Below are 19,773 nucleotides of genomic sequence, written 5' to 3'. Positions count from 1 at the left end.
CTCCTATTTTCAGGAGATCATTATATAACTTAACTTTTAGTCACCAGAAAAATAAATGATCTTCAAACACCAGATTTAGTAGATAGTTATTCTCCAGCTTAACTGTTTTAATCTCTTATATGTAGTATATGTCAATACTCCATTTCCCCCAAATGTTGCTAATCTAAATCTGAATAAATATTCTGCTAAAGTCTTGATTATTAATGAATAAAGGAGATTACTTTATAAGGTTTACAATCCACAATGACATTTAGAATCCTCTTTTTAAAAAGTGGGTTTTTTGCTGACCCATGTTATATTTTTATCATAATTTTTACAGTCTAGTCCAAAAATAATCTGCAGGAACTTCCCTGGTGGCGCAGAGGTTAAGAATACGCCTGCCATTTCAGGGGACATGGGTTCGATCCCTGGTCCAGGAAGATCCCACATGCCGCAGAGCAACTAAGCCTGTGCGCCACAACTGAGCCTGCACTCTAGAGCCCACAAGCCACAACTACTGAGCCCGTGTGCCACAACTACTGAAGCTCGCGTGCCTAGAGCCTGTGCTCTGCAACAAGGGAAGCCACTGCAATAAGAAGCCCACGCACCGCAATGAAGAGTAGCCCCCACTTGCCGCAACTAGAGAGCCTGCGCGCAGCAACGAAGACCCAACGCAGGCAAAAAAACAAAAACAAAAAATCTGCAAGAAAATGCTCCAAAGGGACTCTTTACAGATAGAGCGGAGTCTGACTAAAGGAGCTCTTGAAAGAATACCACACTTAATCTACTTTGGAAAGAAGAGCCTTCATAAAAAGGAGGTGTATAAGATCCACAGCAGAACAGAATTTGAGTTATGAAACCATGTCTTCAAGGAGACCCTGAAAAAGAGACTCTACTTCTGAGACTTTATGGGAATATACCAGGGTCTTCTCTATAAAAAGAGAGGTAGAGGTAGAGGCTGGGGCAGGCGCAGAGGTAGGGAGGGAGGATGATTTAGTACTGGAGAAGAAAAATCCCACTGAAGATTATAAGCCAGAAGTTTTGTTGTTTGTTTCTTAAATTTTGTGTATAGCTTTTTGGAAAGTAATCTAGAACTTAATTCCAGGTTTGTTGCTGACTACTTCCCAACCTATCAGAATTATTCTACATTTTAAGAACATGTAAAAAATTTAAAAATAATTTCTACAAACAAAAAACTTTCTTAGGAAAATTTTAAGTCCTTTACAACTCAAAATACCATGAAATTCCTTACCTCCGGGTTTGTAAGACTGGAAAACCTGATCGGGTCTTCTTGTCTCCAACAGCAGATCAAACATGTATGTTGACTTGACTCCACCCAGTAAAAGTCCCATTGGCGTGTCTTCTTCTCCTTCATATGATCGTTCAAGATAATCATGAAACTCATCATATTTAACAAGACGACAGCAATCCATAGGTATTACCTCTTCTAAATCCATCATCTAAAAGAATATAACACCCGAGGAAAAAGAAAAAAATATATATAGTATTGATATTTTAGTCTGATGTGTAACTGTACTAACAATAGGTCCTAACAAACAATAAAATCCATATATTTATGATCTGCATCAAAGCTCAAAGGCACGACTTAAAGGGTATTTTAAAATAACCATAGTTCATTATCCCTCAAATTATATGAGCTATGCACTAACATATTTTAAAGACTTTTTTGATTTTACAAAAGTTAACATTCTAAACTTTAGATGTACTCAAAATTAATGCACTGTAAGCTATTGCTTTATAACCACTAAGCTGGAAACATAAGGGGAAAACAACCAACCAGAACATGCATCTTTTGTTATCTTAATCCAATTTGGAGAAAAACTGGTAATTAATGTATCTAGTAACGATCTTCCTTAGCACAGGAGGACAGCATGCCTTGTAGAGCCACCACAAAGGCCATAGCTTCTATGTCTCCCAAGTGCTACCCGACTCCTCTCTGAACCATCCCCTTCAATCTTAGCCTCCGGAACACCAACAAATTGGGCACAGGAATTTCTATCAAAAATTTCCCCTCTAGTACAAGTCACTAGTAGATGGCATACCTTGGATGCAACATCACTTTAAGTGGGAGCTGAACCTCCTGGAGAAACATAGTAGGATTGCTTAGAAGTATTCAATACTCATCTGAGGTTTGTGATTACAACTTTAAAGAAAGCGTTACTGTAAGCCTTGGTATGTCCGCATAGCCCTCTACTCCTCCATCCCTCACTTCCCACAAATGGAGCTTTATTTTTCTTACATAAGATCGATTTATTTCTCTTTTCTATTTCACTCTTTACATTTGTGAACTTAAACTTTCTATTTTTTAAGACAAGATTTTTTCTTCCTACATTAAAAACTGATGGAATATAAACTACCCTCAGTGCTATCACTGATTGACCTTACTGTGTAAAACTGTTTAGTTAAGACATTTTCTCCATTTTAGTTTAATTTGGTTTCACTATTGTTTTGCTTGCAGTCCACCAATATGTTTAAAGGATTTTTACTTTCATCAGGTGAACCCAGAGCCATTCATCCATTTTATTATTTGTTCATTCATTTATTCATTCACATACCCATCCAATTTTGACTCTCCTGTTTACCAGGCAAAAGTAGTGGAAAGGCAACTGTGAACAAAACCAGAACACTCTTCACCCTTGTAAGTGCTTACGGTTTAGTGAGGGACATTAATTAATTAAAATAGTCACACAAATGTAAATTTTCAATACTGATAAAGTGCTATGAAAGACCAGGTATGCAATACAAGTTCTCAAACTGTGTGTGTCTAAAAACCACTTGAGGTACCTGTTTAAAATGCATAATCCCAGGTGCCAAAACATAAGTTCAGATTCATTTGCAGGAATTAGTTTTTTAATAGGAATGTGATTCTGGTGCAGGTTGTGGTGGATCACACTTTGAGAAACAATGCCAGCTATCTTGTGAGTTATTTTTACTTCTTTCATTGGTTCTACATATAATTATAAATGAAATGATGTAGTATGCAATTTTTTCTCTAGGTAATGACTGTTTACCTTTAGTCAAATGATGTTAATGTTTACATGGAAAGGGCAAAAAATTTTGTCAAGTATAACAGATGACATTTAGAATAATCTGGTTAAAGAATGCTTCTTTTTCTATTTGTCTTTCAAAACCCACTTAGAAATTTGCATTATTCTTAGAATCAAATGCAAACTTCTATTCTTACACAGCCTTTAATTTCATTTTATGTGACTCTATTCTCATTCAAGATGATCTAAACTCAATGCTCCTTTTCTCAGCTTCTTGATCATGTACTTCCTCACCTCAGTTTTTACACATGCTGTTACCTCTACTTAAAATACTCTTCCCCAACTTCTTGCACAGCTGTCTCCTCACGGTTTAAGTCTCAGATTAAATAACCTTAATATACTACTGAATTACTTTATAGCATTTAATAAGATATTTGCAAACTGTGGTGTTTAAATATTTTTTGTCTGTTTTTTTCCCCAGTGGGACTGTAAACTCCAAGAAGGCAGTGAGCCTGTTTTGCTCACTCTGGTACCTCTAACACCTCATGTGGTCTTGTTCACTCAAGTTCTCTAATGCATCATATAGTAGACACTCAATAAATATCTGCTAAATGAATATAAAGAATAAATAAATATTTTTGTTTCTAATTCTATTTCTGAGTTTTAGAAAGCTTTAACTGGCTTTCGGAGTTAGAAAGTTCTCAAAAGCAATGGACCACATTCCAGAGAAGAGGTGTAAACTATACTCTTTAAGAGACATAGGATTTAAGTGGGCTATCAAAGCTACTGCAAGTGCTTATATTACTACTGACTATAATAAAACCTTGGGAAAATGTTAATACTGTTACGTAAAATATCAATAATTAAATGCCAACAGTGCAATTAAACATACCTTATAAGCCATTTCTACTGCTTCCTTTAATGTCTTATCCTTATGAACCTCCAATTTATTTTCCATCATCACTTGTTTCACAGGATGTAAACAGAATAATTTTATCTAGAAAATGTAAATGTAAAATATCATCATTAACTCAACAGGTCATAAGTCAAACTTACTTCTTTTGTAGACAGTATTTTTTCCTAATAGTCAAAATATTATAATTTAAAAAAAACATATTGGGATCATTCTCCCTATTTATCTCACTTAATAATTGATACTGTCTCATGTTATAAAAAAATTCAAAATCATTAATTTTAACAACTGTATGTTTCTTTATAAGCATGTATCACAATTTATGTAATCACTCTCCTACTGATATATATTCAAGTTGTTTCCAATTTTTCCCTAATTTGGAAAATACTGTGGAGAATGTCTTTGTGGTCAAAATTTTTACCGCATCTGTCATTATCTCATTAGGTAATATTTTCTTGAGATAATTATATAAAAGAATATGAATTCGCTTAAGGCTCTTGATAAATCCTACTCAAATTCTAGGCAGAAAGGTTTTATCAGTTTATACTTGTAGCAGAATGTTACAATGTTCATCTCATTGTAACCTCACCAGCACTGAGCATTATCACTACGTTACTGGCTTTTCTTTTTTTTTAAATAAATTTATTCATTTATTTTTGGCTGCATTGGGTCTTCGCTGCTGAATGTGGGCTTCTCACTGCGGTGGTCTCTCCCGCTGCAGAGCACGGGCCCTAGGCACGCGGGCCCCAGCAGCTGTGGCACACAGGCTCAGCAGTTGTGGCTCACCGGCTCCAGAGCACAGGCCCAGCAGCCGTGGTGCACGGGCCCAGCTGCTCCGCAGCATGTGGGATCCCCCCAGACCAGGGATCAAACCCGCGTCCCCTGCATTGGCAGGCAGACCCCCAACCACTGCGCCACCAGGGAAGCCCATGCTACTGGTTTTTTATGCATAAAATGAAATCACTTTACCTCAGTAATATAGTTGGTTACACTGTTTAATGATCATGATGGCATAACTATCTACAGAATCAACCCAATGAGTCAGTGATGAGAACTGCAGTTAAGCAAAGTTCAATAGCACTTTTTAATTAAAAGTAAAATTAGGAAATCTAACCTTGCATGTATTGCGCTCAATTTCTCGTTGCCTCTTTTCTTGTTCTTCCAATTCTCTCTCTCTCTGCACCAAATTTTTAATATGTTCTGGATATTCATCTACTTCTAGAAATTCTATTAATAGTAAAAACAGGGTAAAACAGTGCCACTGAGATTGAGCTTCCTTTATTTAATTTTGTTCTACTATGTTCCCAGAGTATACACTTCTAATATAGCTGTTATCAAAATATATATAATGTTATCAAAATATATCAAAAGATTGATTACATCAATCTTTCAACTTGCAACATGAGCTTCTTCCAGGCAAGGGTGAAGAGGTAGTTGATAATGACACATGGTTAGGTCTCAAAAAAGCCATATCTTTATCTGTATACCTCTTGGCTCCAGACAACTCTGGTATGTAAATTAAGATTTTTAGAATGAAAAAGCCTCCCTTAAACTTGAAAATAAAAGCACTTCTGATTTCAAATAGTGCTATCACCATCAAATTGTGTAACCCTGGGCAAGTTTACTTCTCCAGACCTTGGTTTCTTCAGCTTATTAACAGCACCTTACCACATAGAGTTATTACCTGGGATATAAGGAAATGTAATAAATACTGTTGATGCTCTACTACTACAAATGGTATTTATTTGTTTATTATTATTCACTAATATGATTATCTTTCCTTTGTTCTCAAAGTAGTCTTTTAGCTGCCTTCTAATCAAAGAACTTCATATGTAACTCAAAGTATTCGAAGTGACAGTATGAGACTATAACACTGCTTAATAAAGCCAATGATTGTTAGGCATTAAACAGGGAGAACAATTTACATTTAAAAAAAATCATGCCTCTGTGGAAGGTAAAAATCCACTGTTTACAGAAATGAGCTCTAATTTTAAAAATATTCCATATCATATATACAGTGCCCCCTGGTGCTTCATCACAAAACTAGAGGATAAAGATAAAATGGGGATAAAACGGGGAATGGATAAAAGAAAGCTGAGTTACTGCACTACATGAAATATCTGGAATGCTGGGTGCCACAGAGGATACACAAACTATAAACCTGGCTCTGCCTCCAGGTAGCTATGACCTTGGACAAATTACTCTTTAGGGTATAGTTTCATTATGTGTAAAGTAAGAATGAATACTTCTACTCTGAAATCTCTGTTCTGAAATGACTTATTATAATTTCCTTTTTTCTTTGCTATAATTACACAGTAAATTATTGAACAGCCTCTATATGACAGACCCTGGATTATATCATTGGTGAAAAGATAAATAAGTCCTAAGCCTTGCACCAACTGAATTCACAGTCTGATGAAAGTTTACAAAAATGTAAACAAAAACATTTGACTGCTTTAAATAGATTTACTCATAGTATAGTAGTTTCTAAACAAAGGAAATATATTGAAATCAAAGACAATGATTATATTAATTGTGAAAAGAATATGAGCAAACACATCACCTGTGTATATATCGTATGTACACACACACATACACACGCTTTACACACCTATGTGCAAATACTGTCTCTGTCACAATCAGAGTTAGCAAGAAAACACAGGAACTGTAATTTTTTAAAGTAGCAGTTACGAAAGGAAAAAAGAAAGGCAAATCCACACGCTTTGTATAGGATTATTTTTAGGATTCTTAATAAAATTAAAATCTAATAAAGGATGCATACTCGACTCATAAAACTTTACTTGCTTTTTAAGCAAATAAGCAAAGATGTTTAACTCTAGTACGATACTAAATGCTTAAAATTTTATCTCATTTAATTTTTTATAATAATCCTATAAAATACGATAATTATTCCCATTTTACATGTGTGGAAAGTAAGTCTTAGAAAAGTTAAATAACTTGTTCTGGGACAGGCAGATGGTGAGTTATGCCTGCTACACAGATCTGGAGACTATCATCACTGCGCCAAACTACATATAATACAATCTTACTGCAAATAAATATCCAACATACACAATACAGAGTAAGTTTTGTCTCTTAGTGTATTAAAAAACAGTTCAGCTTTTACCAGTTGGTATTATCTCATAACAGTCTTTATAATTAATTCTTCCACACATAAAAAAATTTAATTGTCCTATCATTTAAAAGTAGTTATTTGCGTTTATAAAACTTGCAAAAAAACTGGTTTATAACACAGACTAAAATCAAGTAACTATATGTCAACATACTTGCATTTCTTGCTGGGTCCTTCAGTCTATATATCAGCATATATGCATTTGTGGAGCTAGTAAAATATAAAAAAGATTAATAGGGACAAAAAGTAGATTGTAAAGATTGCATTTCTAGCATCAAATATTTATTTTAAATAGTAGTATTTTGTTGTTTCAAACAATTAGAAAATCATGTCGCTGTTCTTGTACAGGTTCAGATTTAAACATTCTTGAAAAAAAAGGAGACTACTTTGCTTTTACTGACATATGTATGAGAAAATCCCGTATCTTTTCTTGGTAGCGTAGTAAAATCTTCAAAAAACCTTTGTCCTAGAATGAGTACTACAGGTAAGTCAGGAGTCAGCAAATTTTTTCTGGAAAAGGGCCAGATAGTAAAAGCCATAGGCTTTGTGAGCTATTCTGTGTGTGCTAAAATTACTTAACTCTGCTGTTGTGTGGGAAAAGATCAACATACAATATTTTAACAAATGAGTATGATGGTGTTCCAATAAAACTTTATTTCCAAAAATTGAAGGCAGGCTGAATTTGGCCCATAGGTTATAGTTTGTTGACCCTTGGGTTAAATCCTTTTAGTGATAAAAAAATGTTGAAAAGCTGTAATTAATTCTAATTTATAAACAGTAAAAATTAGGAAGTTATTTACCTTGCAAAAGCACTGGAGTAATATCCTCTGCTTCCTGAAGATCCACCATGTGTTTTCTTAATGTCCTCTTGTGTTATCTAAAAAGTTGTTACATTACTTACTTTTTTGGTAAGATCTATAACACCATTATCTTTATGTCAATATGTAACCCAAGTTTTAACCTCAGAGTTAAATGGACCACACAGATACCAGTTCACAAAATATCATCATCAGTGGCTACTAAAGGCCAATCTTTTCTAGTGCTCTTAAATAGATAGCCGGTGTGAAGGCTCAAGGCAAGAAGAAAACTGGGAGTCTAGCTCTGCAAACACTCAGCAAGCCCAAAATAAAACAAAACAAAGAAACAAAGGAAATTTACTGAAAACAAAAACAAAAGAATGACATCTGGTATGTGTTAATGATTTGGTATGCTTCACTGGACAGACTGAGTCTCACATTTTTAATAAACACTGCTGTTGATGAGAAACACCCCTACTCCTGTCTTTCAGAATAATAACCTTAAAAAATCCCTCCTTACCCTGCTGACATGTTGATCATTGAAGCTGTACCACTGCTCATCACTGAATGACTTTATACACGCATAGTAATGACCACCAGCAGCACTCCCTGAATGAACCATAACTGAGAAGAGCTCATAGATCAAAGAATTCTAAAGAAAAGAATAAAAGTAACTCAGCACAGAGGAAAAACACAAAACCCTAATTTGTATATTTCCTATTCTCTACTAAAACACAGCGAAGTAACATGTTAGTTGTCCTATGTATTTATGGCAAGTCAACTTTTCTCTAAGATCATTAAAATGGTAATTCACCACATAATTTTATATACCACAAGTTTCATTCAGTGTATTCCTTCACATTTTAATTATGCTATAACCTCTAGAACAATGCATAACTGAAATACAAATTTATATATTTATGTAAAAAGAAAATAATAGTCTGAAATTTTAGGAGGTGTTAAACACGAGACCATTCTGATATGCACATCAAAATCAATAAATCCCAAATAACATTTTTTAAAATCCAAATAAGATTCCACTTCTTTTATAAAAAGAGCTAAGGTATATAATTATTTTGAACATCTTCTAATGTATTTATGTAATATCTGTGATACAGTGATCTATTGATTTGATATCTCTCAGGTATGCAAAGCTGGTTCAACATTAGAAAAATCAACCTATGTAAACCAGGCTAAAGAAGAAAAGTTACATGATCTTACCAATTGAACCCAGAAACAACATTTGACAAAATCCAAACCCATTCATGATAAAGACTCTCAACAAACTAGGAAGAGAGGAACCTCCTCAAATTGATAAAGAACATCTATAAAAAACCTAGACCCAATACCATACTTAATGGCAAGAGACCGAATACTTTCCTCCTGAGATTGGGAATAAGGCAAGAGCGTCCTCTCTCACCACTCCTATTCAACATTGTATGGGAAATCCTATCCACTGGAATAAGATAATGAAAACAGAAAAAAAGATAGACATAATTGTCTATGTAGAAAAACAGGTTGGGGGTTGGATTTAGGTCTTGGGCCACAGTTTTCCAACTCTTGTTTGAAGGCAATGTTCTTTACACTAAGTTATAATGTATCCACTACATTATTCATCACATAGCAATCCACACCTCATGTGTCTGCCCTGAAAGAAACAGATAATTTTAAAAGGTAAAGGGTAGTGGTAATGGTGGTGAGAATAATGGTCTTGATCTAAAAACAGATTTATGCAAGTGAAACTCCATTCTTAAATACTGCCTAAAAAAACCCCTATATTTAATACGACTCTGTAAGATTTGAGCTAGTGATCAGTCTTCACACTGGTGATTAATTATTCACACCATGCTCAAGACATCTGATCTGTAATTCTCCCCTCAATAAAGCAAATTATACAAATGTGAAAGAAATGGTTTGATAAAATCTTAAAAATCACTGACCTAGTAACAAAAAAATTCTATCCAGTCTTGTAGTTTCCAAATGATAATCCATGGAATTGTATCATTTTTTGAAGTCCCTTAAGGGCTGTCATAGGGGAGGGGAGGAAAACTGAGGGGTCCCCTACCTAAAAAAGATTAGTTCTCTTATTGTTTCAGAAAGGGTCCCATAGCCATAATTTTTTAAATTAGCAGATCTAGTCTAATGCTTTCATTCTGCTATATGAGAAAACTCTGATATTAGAGGCTTGCTGCTACTTTAAAGGCAAAATGAAGTGTTTCCTCACTACTAGGCACCCTTTCCACACCACCACTCAGCTTGCTTCAGAGGTACAGTTCAGCCTCTCAGAAATTAATGCTCCCACCTGTGAGTAGTTTTTTCTAAAGTTTAATTATGACCACATGTATGCATAAAAATAGTAGCAATTAAACTTCTTTTAAAGAGAATTATATAGCAGCTCAGAGATCACCTTACTCTTTCAACTAAAAACCACAAATTACAAAAAGTACCTTTTCAAGCCCAGGTTTTGGAATCTTTTCAGTTCCACTATTGCTTTCAAGGCAGATCCCTTCATCAACACCATCATCATTGGAGAAATCATTACTCATTTGATCACTGTGACAACTGCCTTCATTTTCTGCTCCACTGTCAGTGCAACTTTCAGTCTGAGGAGATTTCTTAATAAAACATAATTATCTTACAATTATAAGCTAAATTAAGGGAAAATATAAACCTTTCAATCTATATGCTGCTTTTCCCACATAATTTACGATGCTATTGTTAATAAAAATACTTATTCTACTTTAAGCAAATTTATTTTCTCTTAAAAAGTGAGACCTTAAATAAAATTAAACAAAAGTGTATTTTAAAAGCATTTCTATTAACAACCTTAAAATTCTAATACAACAAATTAGTGATTCAGAATTGTATTAAACGCCATTTATGTTTACAGCTGCAAAGTAACAATATGAAATTACCATTTCTTTCATCAAAAACCATAAAAGCAGAGAACTTAAGCTCCAAAACGAGCTTCTGTTGTTCTCAAATCCCAAAAGAATATCATCTCCGGGCTTCCCTGGTGGCGCAGTGGTAGAGAGTCTGCCTGCCAATGCAGCGGACATGGGTTCGAGCCCTGGTCGGGGAGGATCCCACATGCCGCGAAGCGACTAGGCCTATGAGCCACAATTGCTGAGCCTGCGCATCTGGAGCCTGTGCTCCACAACAAGAGAGGCCGCGATAGTGAGAAGGCCTGCGCACCGCGATGAAGAGTGGCCCCCACTTGCCGCAACTGGAGAAAGCCCTCGCACAGAAACGAAGACCCAACACAGCCATAAATAAATAAATAAATATTAAAAAAAAAGAATATCATCTCCGTTCTTGAACAAAATGTTCAATTCAGTTTATCACTATGCTAGGTATTACAGACAATTAGAAAGAAAAACAAGACACTGTATCTATCCTCAAGAACTTTACACTCCAGTTAAGGAGGTGGAAATGTAACAACAGTAAATAATACTTTTCCATGCTTTTATGATTTTTAAATCTCTTTCAGACAAATTTAATTTAAAGAATTCTTCCTAGAAATCCTCAAACAACTCTTTCCTCCCTTTTCCTTTAATATTTTATTTTATTTTTAAAATTTATTTATTTTACTTATTTTTGGCTGTGTTGGGTCTTCATTGCTGCGTGCAGGCTTTCTCTAGTTGCGGCGAGCGGGGGCTACTTTTCGTTGAGGTGCGCAGGCTTCTCTCTTGTTGCAGAGCATGGGCTCTAGGCCTGTGGGCTTCAGTAGTTGTGGCACGTGGGCTCAGCAGTAGTGGCGCACAGGCTTAGTTGCTCCGTGGCATGTGGGATCAATCTTCCCAGATCAGGGCTTGAACCTGTGTCCCCTGAATTGGCAGGCAGATTCTTAACCACTGCGCCACCAGGGAAGCCCCTCCTTTAATATTTTAAATACATAGTTTGAAAATTCTTCTCTAAGATGTAGGCACTTGATATGTTTAAGGCATTGCCTAGAAGTTCTTGAATTAACCAAGCAATATGTAGTAAGTACCAACTTCTTGCCAAGAACTTTGCTGTAAGAACTGCACCTAACACATAGTCTTCATCCCTCAAGAAGTATGGTTCAAGGAAAAATGGAGGTGAAAAGCAACTTGAGAATTCTACACAAAGTCCAAAGAGATCATCCCTGAAACTCCTTTTAACTAAGCCAGAACATCTTCTCTTCTTCTAAGAACTTCCTAAAAGTTCTGGTCAAACTTTGTATCTCACTTTTCTTCCCTTGGAAAAGACTTCCCTTTACAAGAAATACATTAGGAATATACAGAAGACCCATCTAATACTCATCTCTGAGTAGGAATCTCCTTTGAAAGTTTGGTATACTTTGGACAGACTTCCTAGCTTAAGCACAAGTGTTTGAGATATTATTTCAAATTAAACCTTTCAGAGACTGTTACCTGGTCACAGGTACCATTCAATGAACATTTACTTTATCTAAGCCAATCTCATCTTATGAAAGCTATGAAAAGCAATTATCATCCTTACTTTACAGACAAGGAAAGTAAGGCTCAGAAAACATTTGCCACTTAGTACTTAAGAGCATAAATAAAACTTGAGAATGTTTAAAATTATTTTTAAGCCTCTGGGAAAAGGCATTTTAAACTATTGTGATGAATTCCAATCAGAAAAAAATACTTCATGGCAGTTTTGAGAATAAGAAAGATTTATCACTCTGTAACAACTATGTTAAGTGATTGTAAATATTGCCAATAATTAAATCAGAAGAGTTTCCAAGAGAACAGAGTGGGACATTATGAATCTTTTACTGGATAAGGATAGAGGAACCAGAGAATTGGGGGAGGTCAATGAGTGGAAGAAATTAATGAGCTTTATGTGTGCCCTCAAAGTTCCATTCTCAAACTATATTTAAATAGTTTTAAATTTTTTATTTTAAAAGTTTTAATTAAAAAAGAAACACAGAAAAATATCTTTATTACCTAGCTTTCTAACCTAGACAATTTAAGAGCTGGTAAACCTTAAGGGAGAATAACCCAGCAACCTTAATGCTTGAAAAAGACACTAAGACAAAACAAGAAATTATGGCCATACTACCCAGTTTGCTCGTTCATTCAATGTATCTGTTCTGTGTTTATCATGTGCCAGAAACACAAGTGCAGCCCATCTCTAGACTGGTACGTTTCAATAACTAAGAAAGTTATGAAACATAAGATTATCACTCAAATTAAAGAAATAATTCCAGAATTTAATATCCTTTTTGTCTTTTCAAAGAATATCACAAGTTACTCTGATCAAAGAAGAATATCTGAAGTATAATTTATAAGTATTTACCTCATCTTCAACATCAATAAATGTACTCATGTCTAGTTCCTCGGGAAATGTCATCCGATCATTCAATTTAATCCTGTGCATGGTTGTATAATCAAAATCAAACCTTTTCAGTTGTAAGGTCAGCAGATAAGGGAAATGCAAAAACCGAAGACCCTAAAAAAAAAAGTGGGGGGAATCTATTGAATATTGAATATTATCTCAGATAATTAAGTATTAATTTCTAAATGGCATCTACCTTTCGTGCATCACACTTCTTCTTACAACGTTCACAAAAATATTGATTTGGGCCATCCAGGATCTCTGGCTGAATAAATGCATGCAATGCTTCCTCCTAGTTAGAAAAAAAAATTGTTTTATAATTATTGTAAAATATTATAATGTTAATGACAAAGCCCTGAATATAAAAACACTGCAATTACCAAAATACTTATATGTAGAACAGCAAGAAAATTAGGAATTCAAAATGCAAAAAGGGGGAAAAAAGAGTATCAACAGCAAAATGATGTTATCATTATAAAAACTGAGCAAAAAATTACTTTATTTCATTCTGTATGAGCTCTGCGTTTCCTAGTGTTGCACATCAGTTAGTCATTTCTACCTAATTTTCACAGACTTTACGTTGTGATTTTTGGTTAAATAATCTAATAGAAATCCTCAGTCTTTAGATTAAAAAGTAATTCCACACTTCTTAGAAAAGCAGTTGCATGTGTCACTGCATCCTTCTTGTAAAAGGAGACAATTTTAAACTGCACAGTTAATAACCCAGCACTCTGAAGAATTTACACTATCTGTACATTAAAAAATCTAATAATTATCCTTAACCCCTACATTTAGGGTCAGTCAGTAAGCTACCACTGCATTAATTATGAAGACTGAAAACCACTGTGCAACCTTCTCACTGCTTGTCAGCTACTGCTCCATTTGAAAATGTATGAGAGATGCTGGATTGTTCACCTAGTGGAACCATGTGGTTCTCTTTTCTCCATACAGCTTTAAGACAGAAGTAAGAAACTAGTATGAATATTGTTGAAGAATCAGTAGGCATAAAATTTTTATTTTAATTTTTCATCATTGATTTTTCACAATTAAGAAATTTTAGTTAATACAACATATAAGATTGGATTGCACAATTTCATTTGATGTCATCTCTTTTCCTCAGACATGGTCTAAGTAGAACTACTGACAATATTTATTACATATAAAGAAAAAGAAGTGGAATCATTAAGACAAAATATCTTCAAAAAATTTTTGATACAGAACAAGTTGTTCCTCAAAAGATAAGGGAGCTTGATCTAGCAAAATGGACTTAGCTGTAAAACAGCTAGCAAAGCATATAAAAACTACTATCCACATATTGCTTGGTATAGCTCATTTTGGAATAAGATAAAAAATATGAAAAAATATACAAAATGCTTCTAACTTCATCCATCCCCTATTTGGTCCTCAGAACACAAGAAGAACCAATGGGGTGGGGGAGGGGGACCAAGTAGCTGGTTTTTCTCCACATAATCAAGCGTTTTACAGGAGGTCACAGGAAAGGACACATTTAGAAAACGATTTTTTTTGGATTTTTTCCCCCATATTTTAAGTACGAAAAAGGCAAATTCTTTAAAAACATAAGAGAGGTAAAAGCTTTAAGAGCAATCATATCTATAGCTTAACACAGACTGATACCAAATCAGCTGAGCTTTCCAAATGGATTACTGAACTGTTAAAACAATATCTTAAAAAAGCAGGGGGAGGGTAAAGGGAGAGAGTGAGAACATTATGTAACTCAAATTCTACTTTACTAAACTAAGCTATATGTATGTATTGATCTCTGGCTTATAGTTCACAGCCAGAGCTACCTTTTTTTTTTTTTTCTTCTTTTAAACCCAGAGAAAAGTTTAAAGAAAATTCCCTTAAACGTTTTACTTAGACTCACCAACTTTTAACATTTTGCTACCTTGCTTTATCATTCTCCCACCCACACGCACATTATGTGTTTTTCCGAACCACTTGAGAGTAGGTTCATACGTGCTTTTCCTCTTAATACTTCAATGTGACTTTTTAAGAAAAAACATATTCTTACATAAACAGAAGAGTTATCAAACTCAGGAAAATTTAATATTGGTAAAGTACTTTTGTCAGTCCATATTCCAATTCTGTCAATTATCCTAATAATGTCCTTTATAGTATTTCTCCCCATCCAGTACAGAATCAAATCCAGGAAAACAGATTGCATTTGGCTGTCTGCCTCTTCAGATTCATTTTGTCGGGTACAGTTTCAAAGCCTTTCTTTCATAACATTAACAATTTTGAAGAGGCCAGTTATTTTATAAAAATGTTCTGCAATTTGGGTTTGTCTGATGTTCCTTACAGTTAGATTCAGGTTATGCATTCCTTACTAGACTAATGTAAGTAAGTAATGATGTGTTCTTCTAAGGGTATCACAGTCAAAGGGCAAGATATCCCTAACATCCTTACTGGTGATATTAACTTCAATCACCTGGTCAAGGTGTTGCCCAGTTTTTTCACTATGTGATTATTACTTTTTTCCTCTTGCAGCTAACAAGCAATTTGTAAGGAGACACTTGGAGACCATACAAAAATACTATGCCTTAAAGAACTTTCCACCTTAGTTTAGCATCCACTATTGGATTCTTGTTTAAACCAAATTTTAGTATGTTTGTTTCATAAGCCAACTTGAAAATCTTTTACCTTTAATAGGCAATTTAAGCCCATCCATATTTAATATGACTGATGTTTTGTTTCATGTCAGTCACTACTGTATATTTTAATTACTCTATTAAGTAATACTGTTTCTTTTTCTACATGGTGTGTTTTTCTTTGCTACTTTTTACATTTTCTTTTGGTATTTAGGAAGGTTAGTAATTTTTTTCTAGTGCATTTATACGTACTTTTGTTAGTGCCCTTAATCCTTCCTTTTCCTTACTTAAGCTTTTAGTGTCTGGTTGGCCGATTTTAAATGGTATCCTTGGTCTCCCACCTATTTAACAGTCTATGATCTCATTCTACTTTCCCTTCTCACTCTCTTTTCCTTTTTTAAGAATGGTATTCTCTGTACGTTGTTTAACATGTAACATTTCATACTTTCTTCTTTCCATGTCCCCACCCTTGTTTTATTTAGTCCTTAATTCTACAATTTAGTGTATTAAATGCTCACGGTCCTTTTGCTAAAGCTTCCCCAGTGGTCTCTTGGGTGGATGGAGATCATCCTCCAACAAACTCCTCAAGAAGGCTTATGGATACAATGGTCAATGAGTTCCTCAATATTCAAAAGTTGATTTTCTATTGCCATAATAATTGAAGAAAAACTTGGCTGGATAGCAAATCCTTGGCCTGTACTTTTCCTTGATTTTCCTGAAATTGCCATTCTATTGCCATGATTTGCATGTTGCTCTTCAAAAGTATGATGCCAGCCCAATTTGTCTTTCAAGTTTAGCAGTTTACTAAAATATGTCTCAGTTGATCATTCCAGGTCCATTATTCCAGGTACAGTGGTGGGTCCTTCAAAAGGTAGATTTAAATTTCCCCTATTCCCAGAAAGTTTTCCTGGATTATAGTTTATAAGTTTTGTTCTACTGAGTTATTTTTATTCTTCACAGATTCCAATTATGTTGGACCTCCTTTGCCAGCCTTTCCTTTCCATCATTTGCTCTGAGATCCTAATTTTTACTTCTTTATCTCATTTTCATTCTATGTTCTTCCTTAGATTTTCATTCCATTCTATTTTCTCTTGAGCATTTTATAATTAATTCTTCATTTCTAACGTAGTCTTGTCTTTTCTTTAATCTCCTTCCTGAGTTTGATCAGCTTGCACTGCATTTCTTGTTTGTTTGGTTTTTTCTTTAATCCATTTCTCTCCTTAAATTTTTGGATACCAAGTTCTGTTTTGCTTGCTTGAGAATACTTAATTTAGTCTAGAGTACTGTGTTACAGTATGCTACTTTGTGGTTATTTTTCTAAGGTTTTGAGGTTGTGTGTGTATAGATTTTCATCAGCTGAAATGATTTAATACATATTTTCTGTTTTGTTCCAACAGTGGTGCTGTGTAAGTTTGATTTTTCCCCTACTCATTTTGTGGACAGCATTCTTTAGTTTGTGAGTACCTTCTGTCAACTTAGTGAAGTGTAATCTCTTGAATGGGTAATGGGGAAAAAGAGGTTGGTGTCCTCTTTCATTTTGCAGAACCCTTTCTTTTTCTTTTTCTTCTTGTTTTCTCCTCACTGCTAGGACTCAGTGGCATCACCCCTTCTCTGCTTATCTCCTTCTCTAGAAGCAAAATTCCTCCAAGGCTGCCACTTCCTAATCCTACACACTCTAAAACTCCTTCCTGGTAGCTGGTACTATAAACTACCAAGTCCCAGTCTGTGTTCACTATTTTGGCACATACTGTTGTACTTTCTCTTTTTGAGGGTGATTCTGTCTTCATTTTGTTTAAGTTTTTCAGTCCCCTCTCTTCTGTTTCATAGTCTCTAAAGCATCCCACTTCATACTCTCCACATATACGGACTTGCAGCAGCAGTGGAAGCTCCGCTGGCACTTGATAATTTTGCTACTTTCAGGTAATTTGAAGTTCATGTTATTGTCTCCTAGCAATCCAGAAAGTATGGGTTAGTTGGGTTTCATTTGTGTTCCTTCTAGCCTATGGTTTTGGGAGGATATGTGGAGATATGGAGATTGAAGTAGCCACCATTTTCCTTTAGATTTAGAAACCAGTTAAAGCTATATTAATAATTTTCTTTAGCTCCTTATTCATTTTTTAAAAAGTTGACCCCAGAATAATTATAAATAAAATTATTCAGTCATAAAAATTAGCTTCAATTCATCCATTCATTCAACAAATAAATTATGTAAATCATGGGCTAATGTGGTTATATACATTTGTCTTCACTTAATGTGATGTACAAGATAACTAAAAATCGTGCCAAACTATATTTTAGATACCAAAAAATAAGTTATGGATCATAAAAATGGAAAATATTATAAACATTATGCCATTATTAATACACACAAAAAAACTATACTGCTTACCATGAGCTGTCCTCTTGAGTATGTTATTCTTGTGTCATGTTTCCAAACTAGCTTTGGGTTGACTGTGATTGTTTTTCATCATTCCAGAGTGAAAATAATAGTTTTATTTTCTAGAGCTTACACCTCCTTATATATTATACAAAGTGTAATTGTGCAGAGTTTTTTAGACCCTGATTTCCAGCATTCAGAATAGAACATAGAGAATTCTTACATCCTTAGTTCTCTGAATAAGAAATACAGAAAATCTAGGTACAGTGCAATCAAAAGATAGAACCAAGGAATGGTATATAAATCCTCTCACTTATTTTTACTCTTAACTTATATATAAAATTCTTTCTCCATCATTCAACGTCTACTTCAGCTTGAATGAAGAAATGGTTGCTAAAATATAATACTTTATTTTTCAGACTGAACTACTGAAGATAAATTAGAACCACTACTGATAACTATTTTCTAACTGATTTTGACATACTTAGCAATTCTGTGCTATTGAAATAGTTACATGTCTTCCTTACAGATAGTCAACTATCTTCCCCAGAATATATAGTTTTCTCTTTTAAACTAGGAAAAGAACTCTACTTTTACTTAAGCCATCTACGTTTAATTGCAATTTTTGTGATAACTGAAGATTCACATACAATTATAAGAAATAATACAGAGCCTCCTGTACACTTTGCCATTCCTCCATTTGATAACATTTTGCAAAACTATAGTATAATATCACAATCAGGATACTGACATTGATATAACCCACCAATCTTATTCCAATTTTCTGTTTCAGTGTACTCATTTGTCTGTCTATGTGTGTGTATTAAGTTCTTTACAATTTTATTACCTGTATAGGCTTATATATCCACCACCATAGTCAAGAGACTGAACAGTTCCTACACCACAAGGATCCCTCATGTTGTCCTTTTATAGTAACCAGCTACCCATCCTTCCCCTGGCGCCAACTAATCTACAAGCTCTGGCAATAATTAATCCATCTCCCAGTTCTAAAATTTTGTTTTATCAAGAATGTTATATAAATGGAACCATATATAACCTTTTGAGATTGGTTTTTGTCACTCAGCATAATTCCCTGGAGATTCATGCAAGTTTCTGTATCGGTAGTTTGTCCCTTTTTATTGCTAAGTAGTATTCTATGGTTTGTTTGTACCACGGTTTGTTTGTACCACAATTTGTTAAACCATTTACTTGTTGAAGGACATCTGGGCTGATTCCAGTTATAGAATATTAAAAATAAAGACATTATGAATATTTGATAACTTTTCATTTCTCTGGGATAAATAACCAAGAGTACAATTGCTGGAGGTTACGATAATTTCATGTTTAGTTTTATGAGAAACTGCCTGTAACTTTTCACATTCCCACCAAAAACATATGAGTGATCCAGTTCCTCCACACTGTTGTCAGCTTTTGGTGCTGCCATTAGTTTTTATTCTAGCCATTCTGTTGGTAGAGAGTGTTATCTTCATTATGGTTTGAATTTGCATTTCCCTAGTGATGTTGAACATCTGTTCCTGTATTTATTTGATATCTGCATATCCTCTTATATGAAATGTTGTTTATGTCTTTTGCCAACTGTCTAAATGGACTGTTATCATTTTTTACTATAGT

The 19,773-nt window shown here is 34.5% G+C and overlaps 1 protein-coding gene across 6 annotated transcripts in view; it reads right to left on the bottom strand.

Moving 5' to 3' along the window:
- The window catches only part of USP47 (ubiquitin specific peptidase 47), a 126,062-nt gene that overhangs the window by 21,428 nt on the left and 84,861 nt on the right, over positions 1 to 19,773 (bottom strand). For all 6 annotated transcript variants that reach the window (XR_014268205.1, XM_082478105.1, XM_082478104.1 and 3 more), the window contains 9 exons: positions 13,352 to 13,447; positions 13,117 to 13,269; positions 10,278 to 10,445; positions 8,351 to 8,482; positions 7,834 to 7,910; positions 7,188 to 7,243; positions 5,015 to 5,127; positions 3,880 to 3,984; positions 1,232 to 1,439 (listed from right to left, as the gene is read on the bottom strand). Coding sequence is in view for 5 of the 6 variants with exons in the window: in XM_082478105.1 (XP_082334231.1) it covers positions 1,232 to 1,439; positions 3,880 to 3,984; positions 5,015 to 5,127; positions 7,188 to 7,243; positions 7,834 to 7,910; positions 8,351 to 8,482; positions 10,278 to 10,445; positions 13,117 to 13,269; positions 13,352 to 13,447 (1,108 nt within the window). In the remaining variant the exon portion in view is untranslated. The remainder of the gene's footprint in view (positions 1 to 1,231; positions 1,440 to 3,879; positions 3,985 to 5,014; positions 5,128 to 7,187; positions 7,244 to 7,833; positions 7,911 to 8,350; positions 8,483 to 10,277; positions 10,446 to 13,116; positions 13,270 to 13,351; positions 13,448 to 19,773) is intronic.

Source organism: Balaenoptera physalus (genome assembly GCF_965194825.1).
Source record: "Balaenoptera physalus genome assembly, chromosome: 10".
Classification (NCBI taxonomy): Eukaryota; Metazoa; Chordata; class Mammalia; order Artiodactyla; family Balaenopteridae; genus Balaenoptera; species Balaenoptera physalus.
Note: the sequence above shows the minus strand (reverse complement) of the source record. Positions and strands in the feature narration are given on the sequence as shown.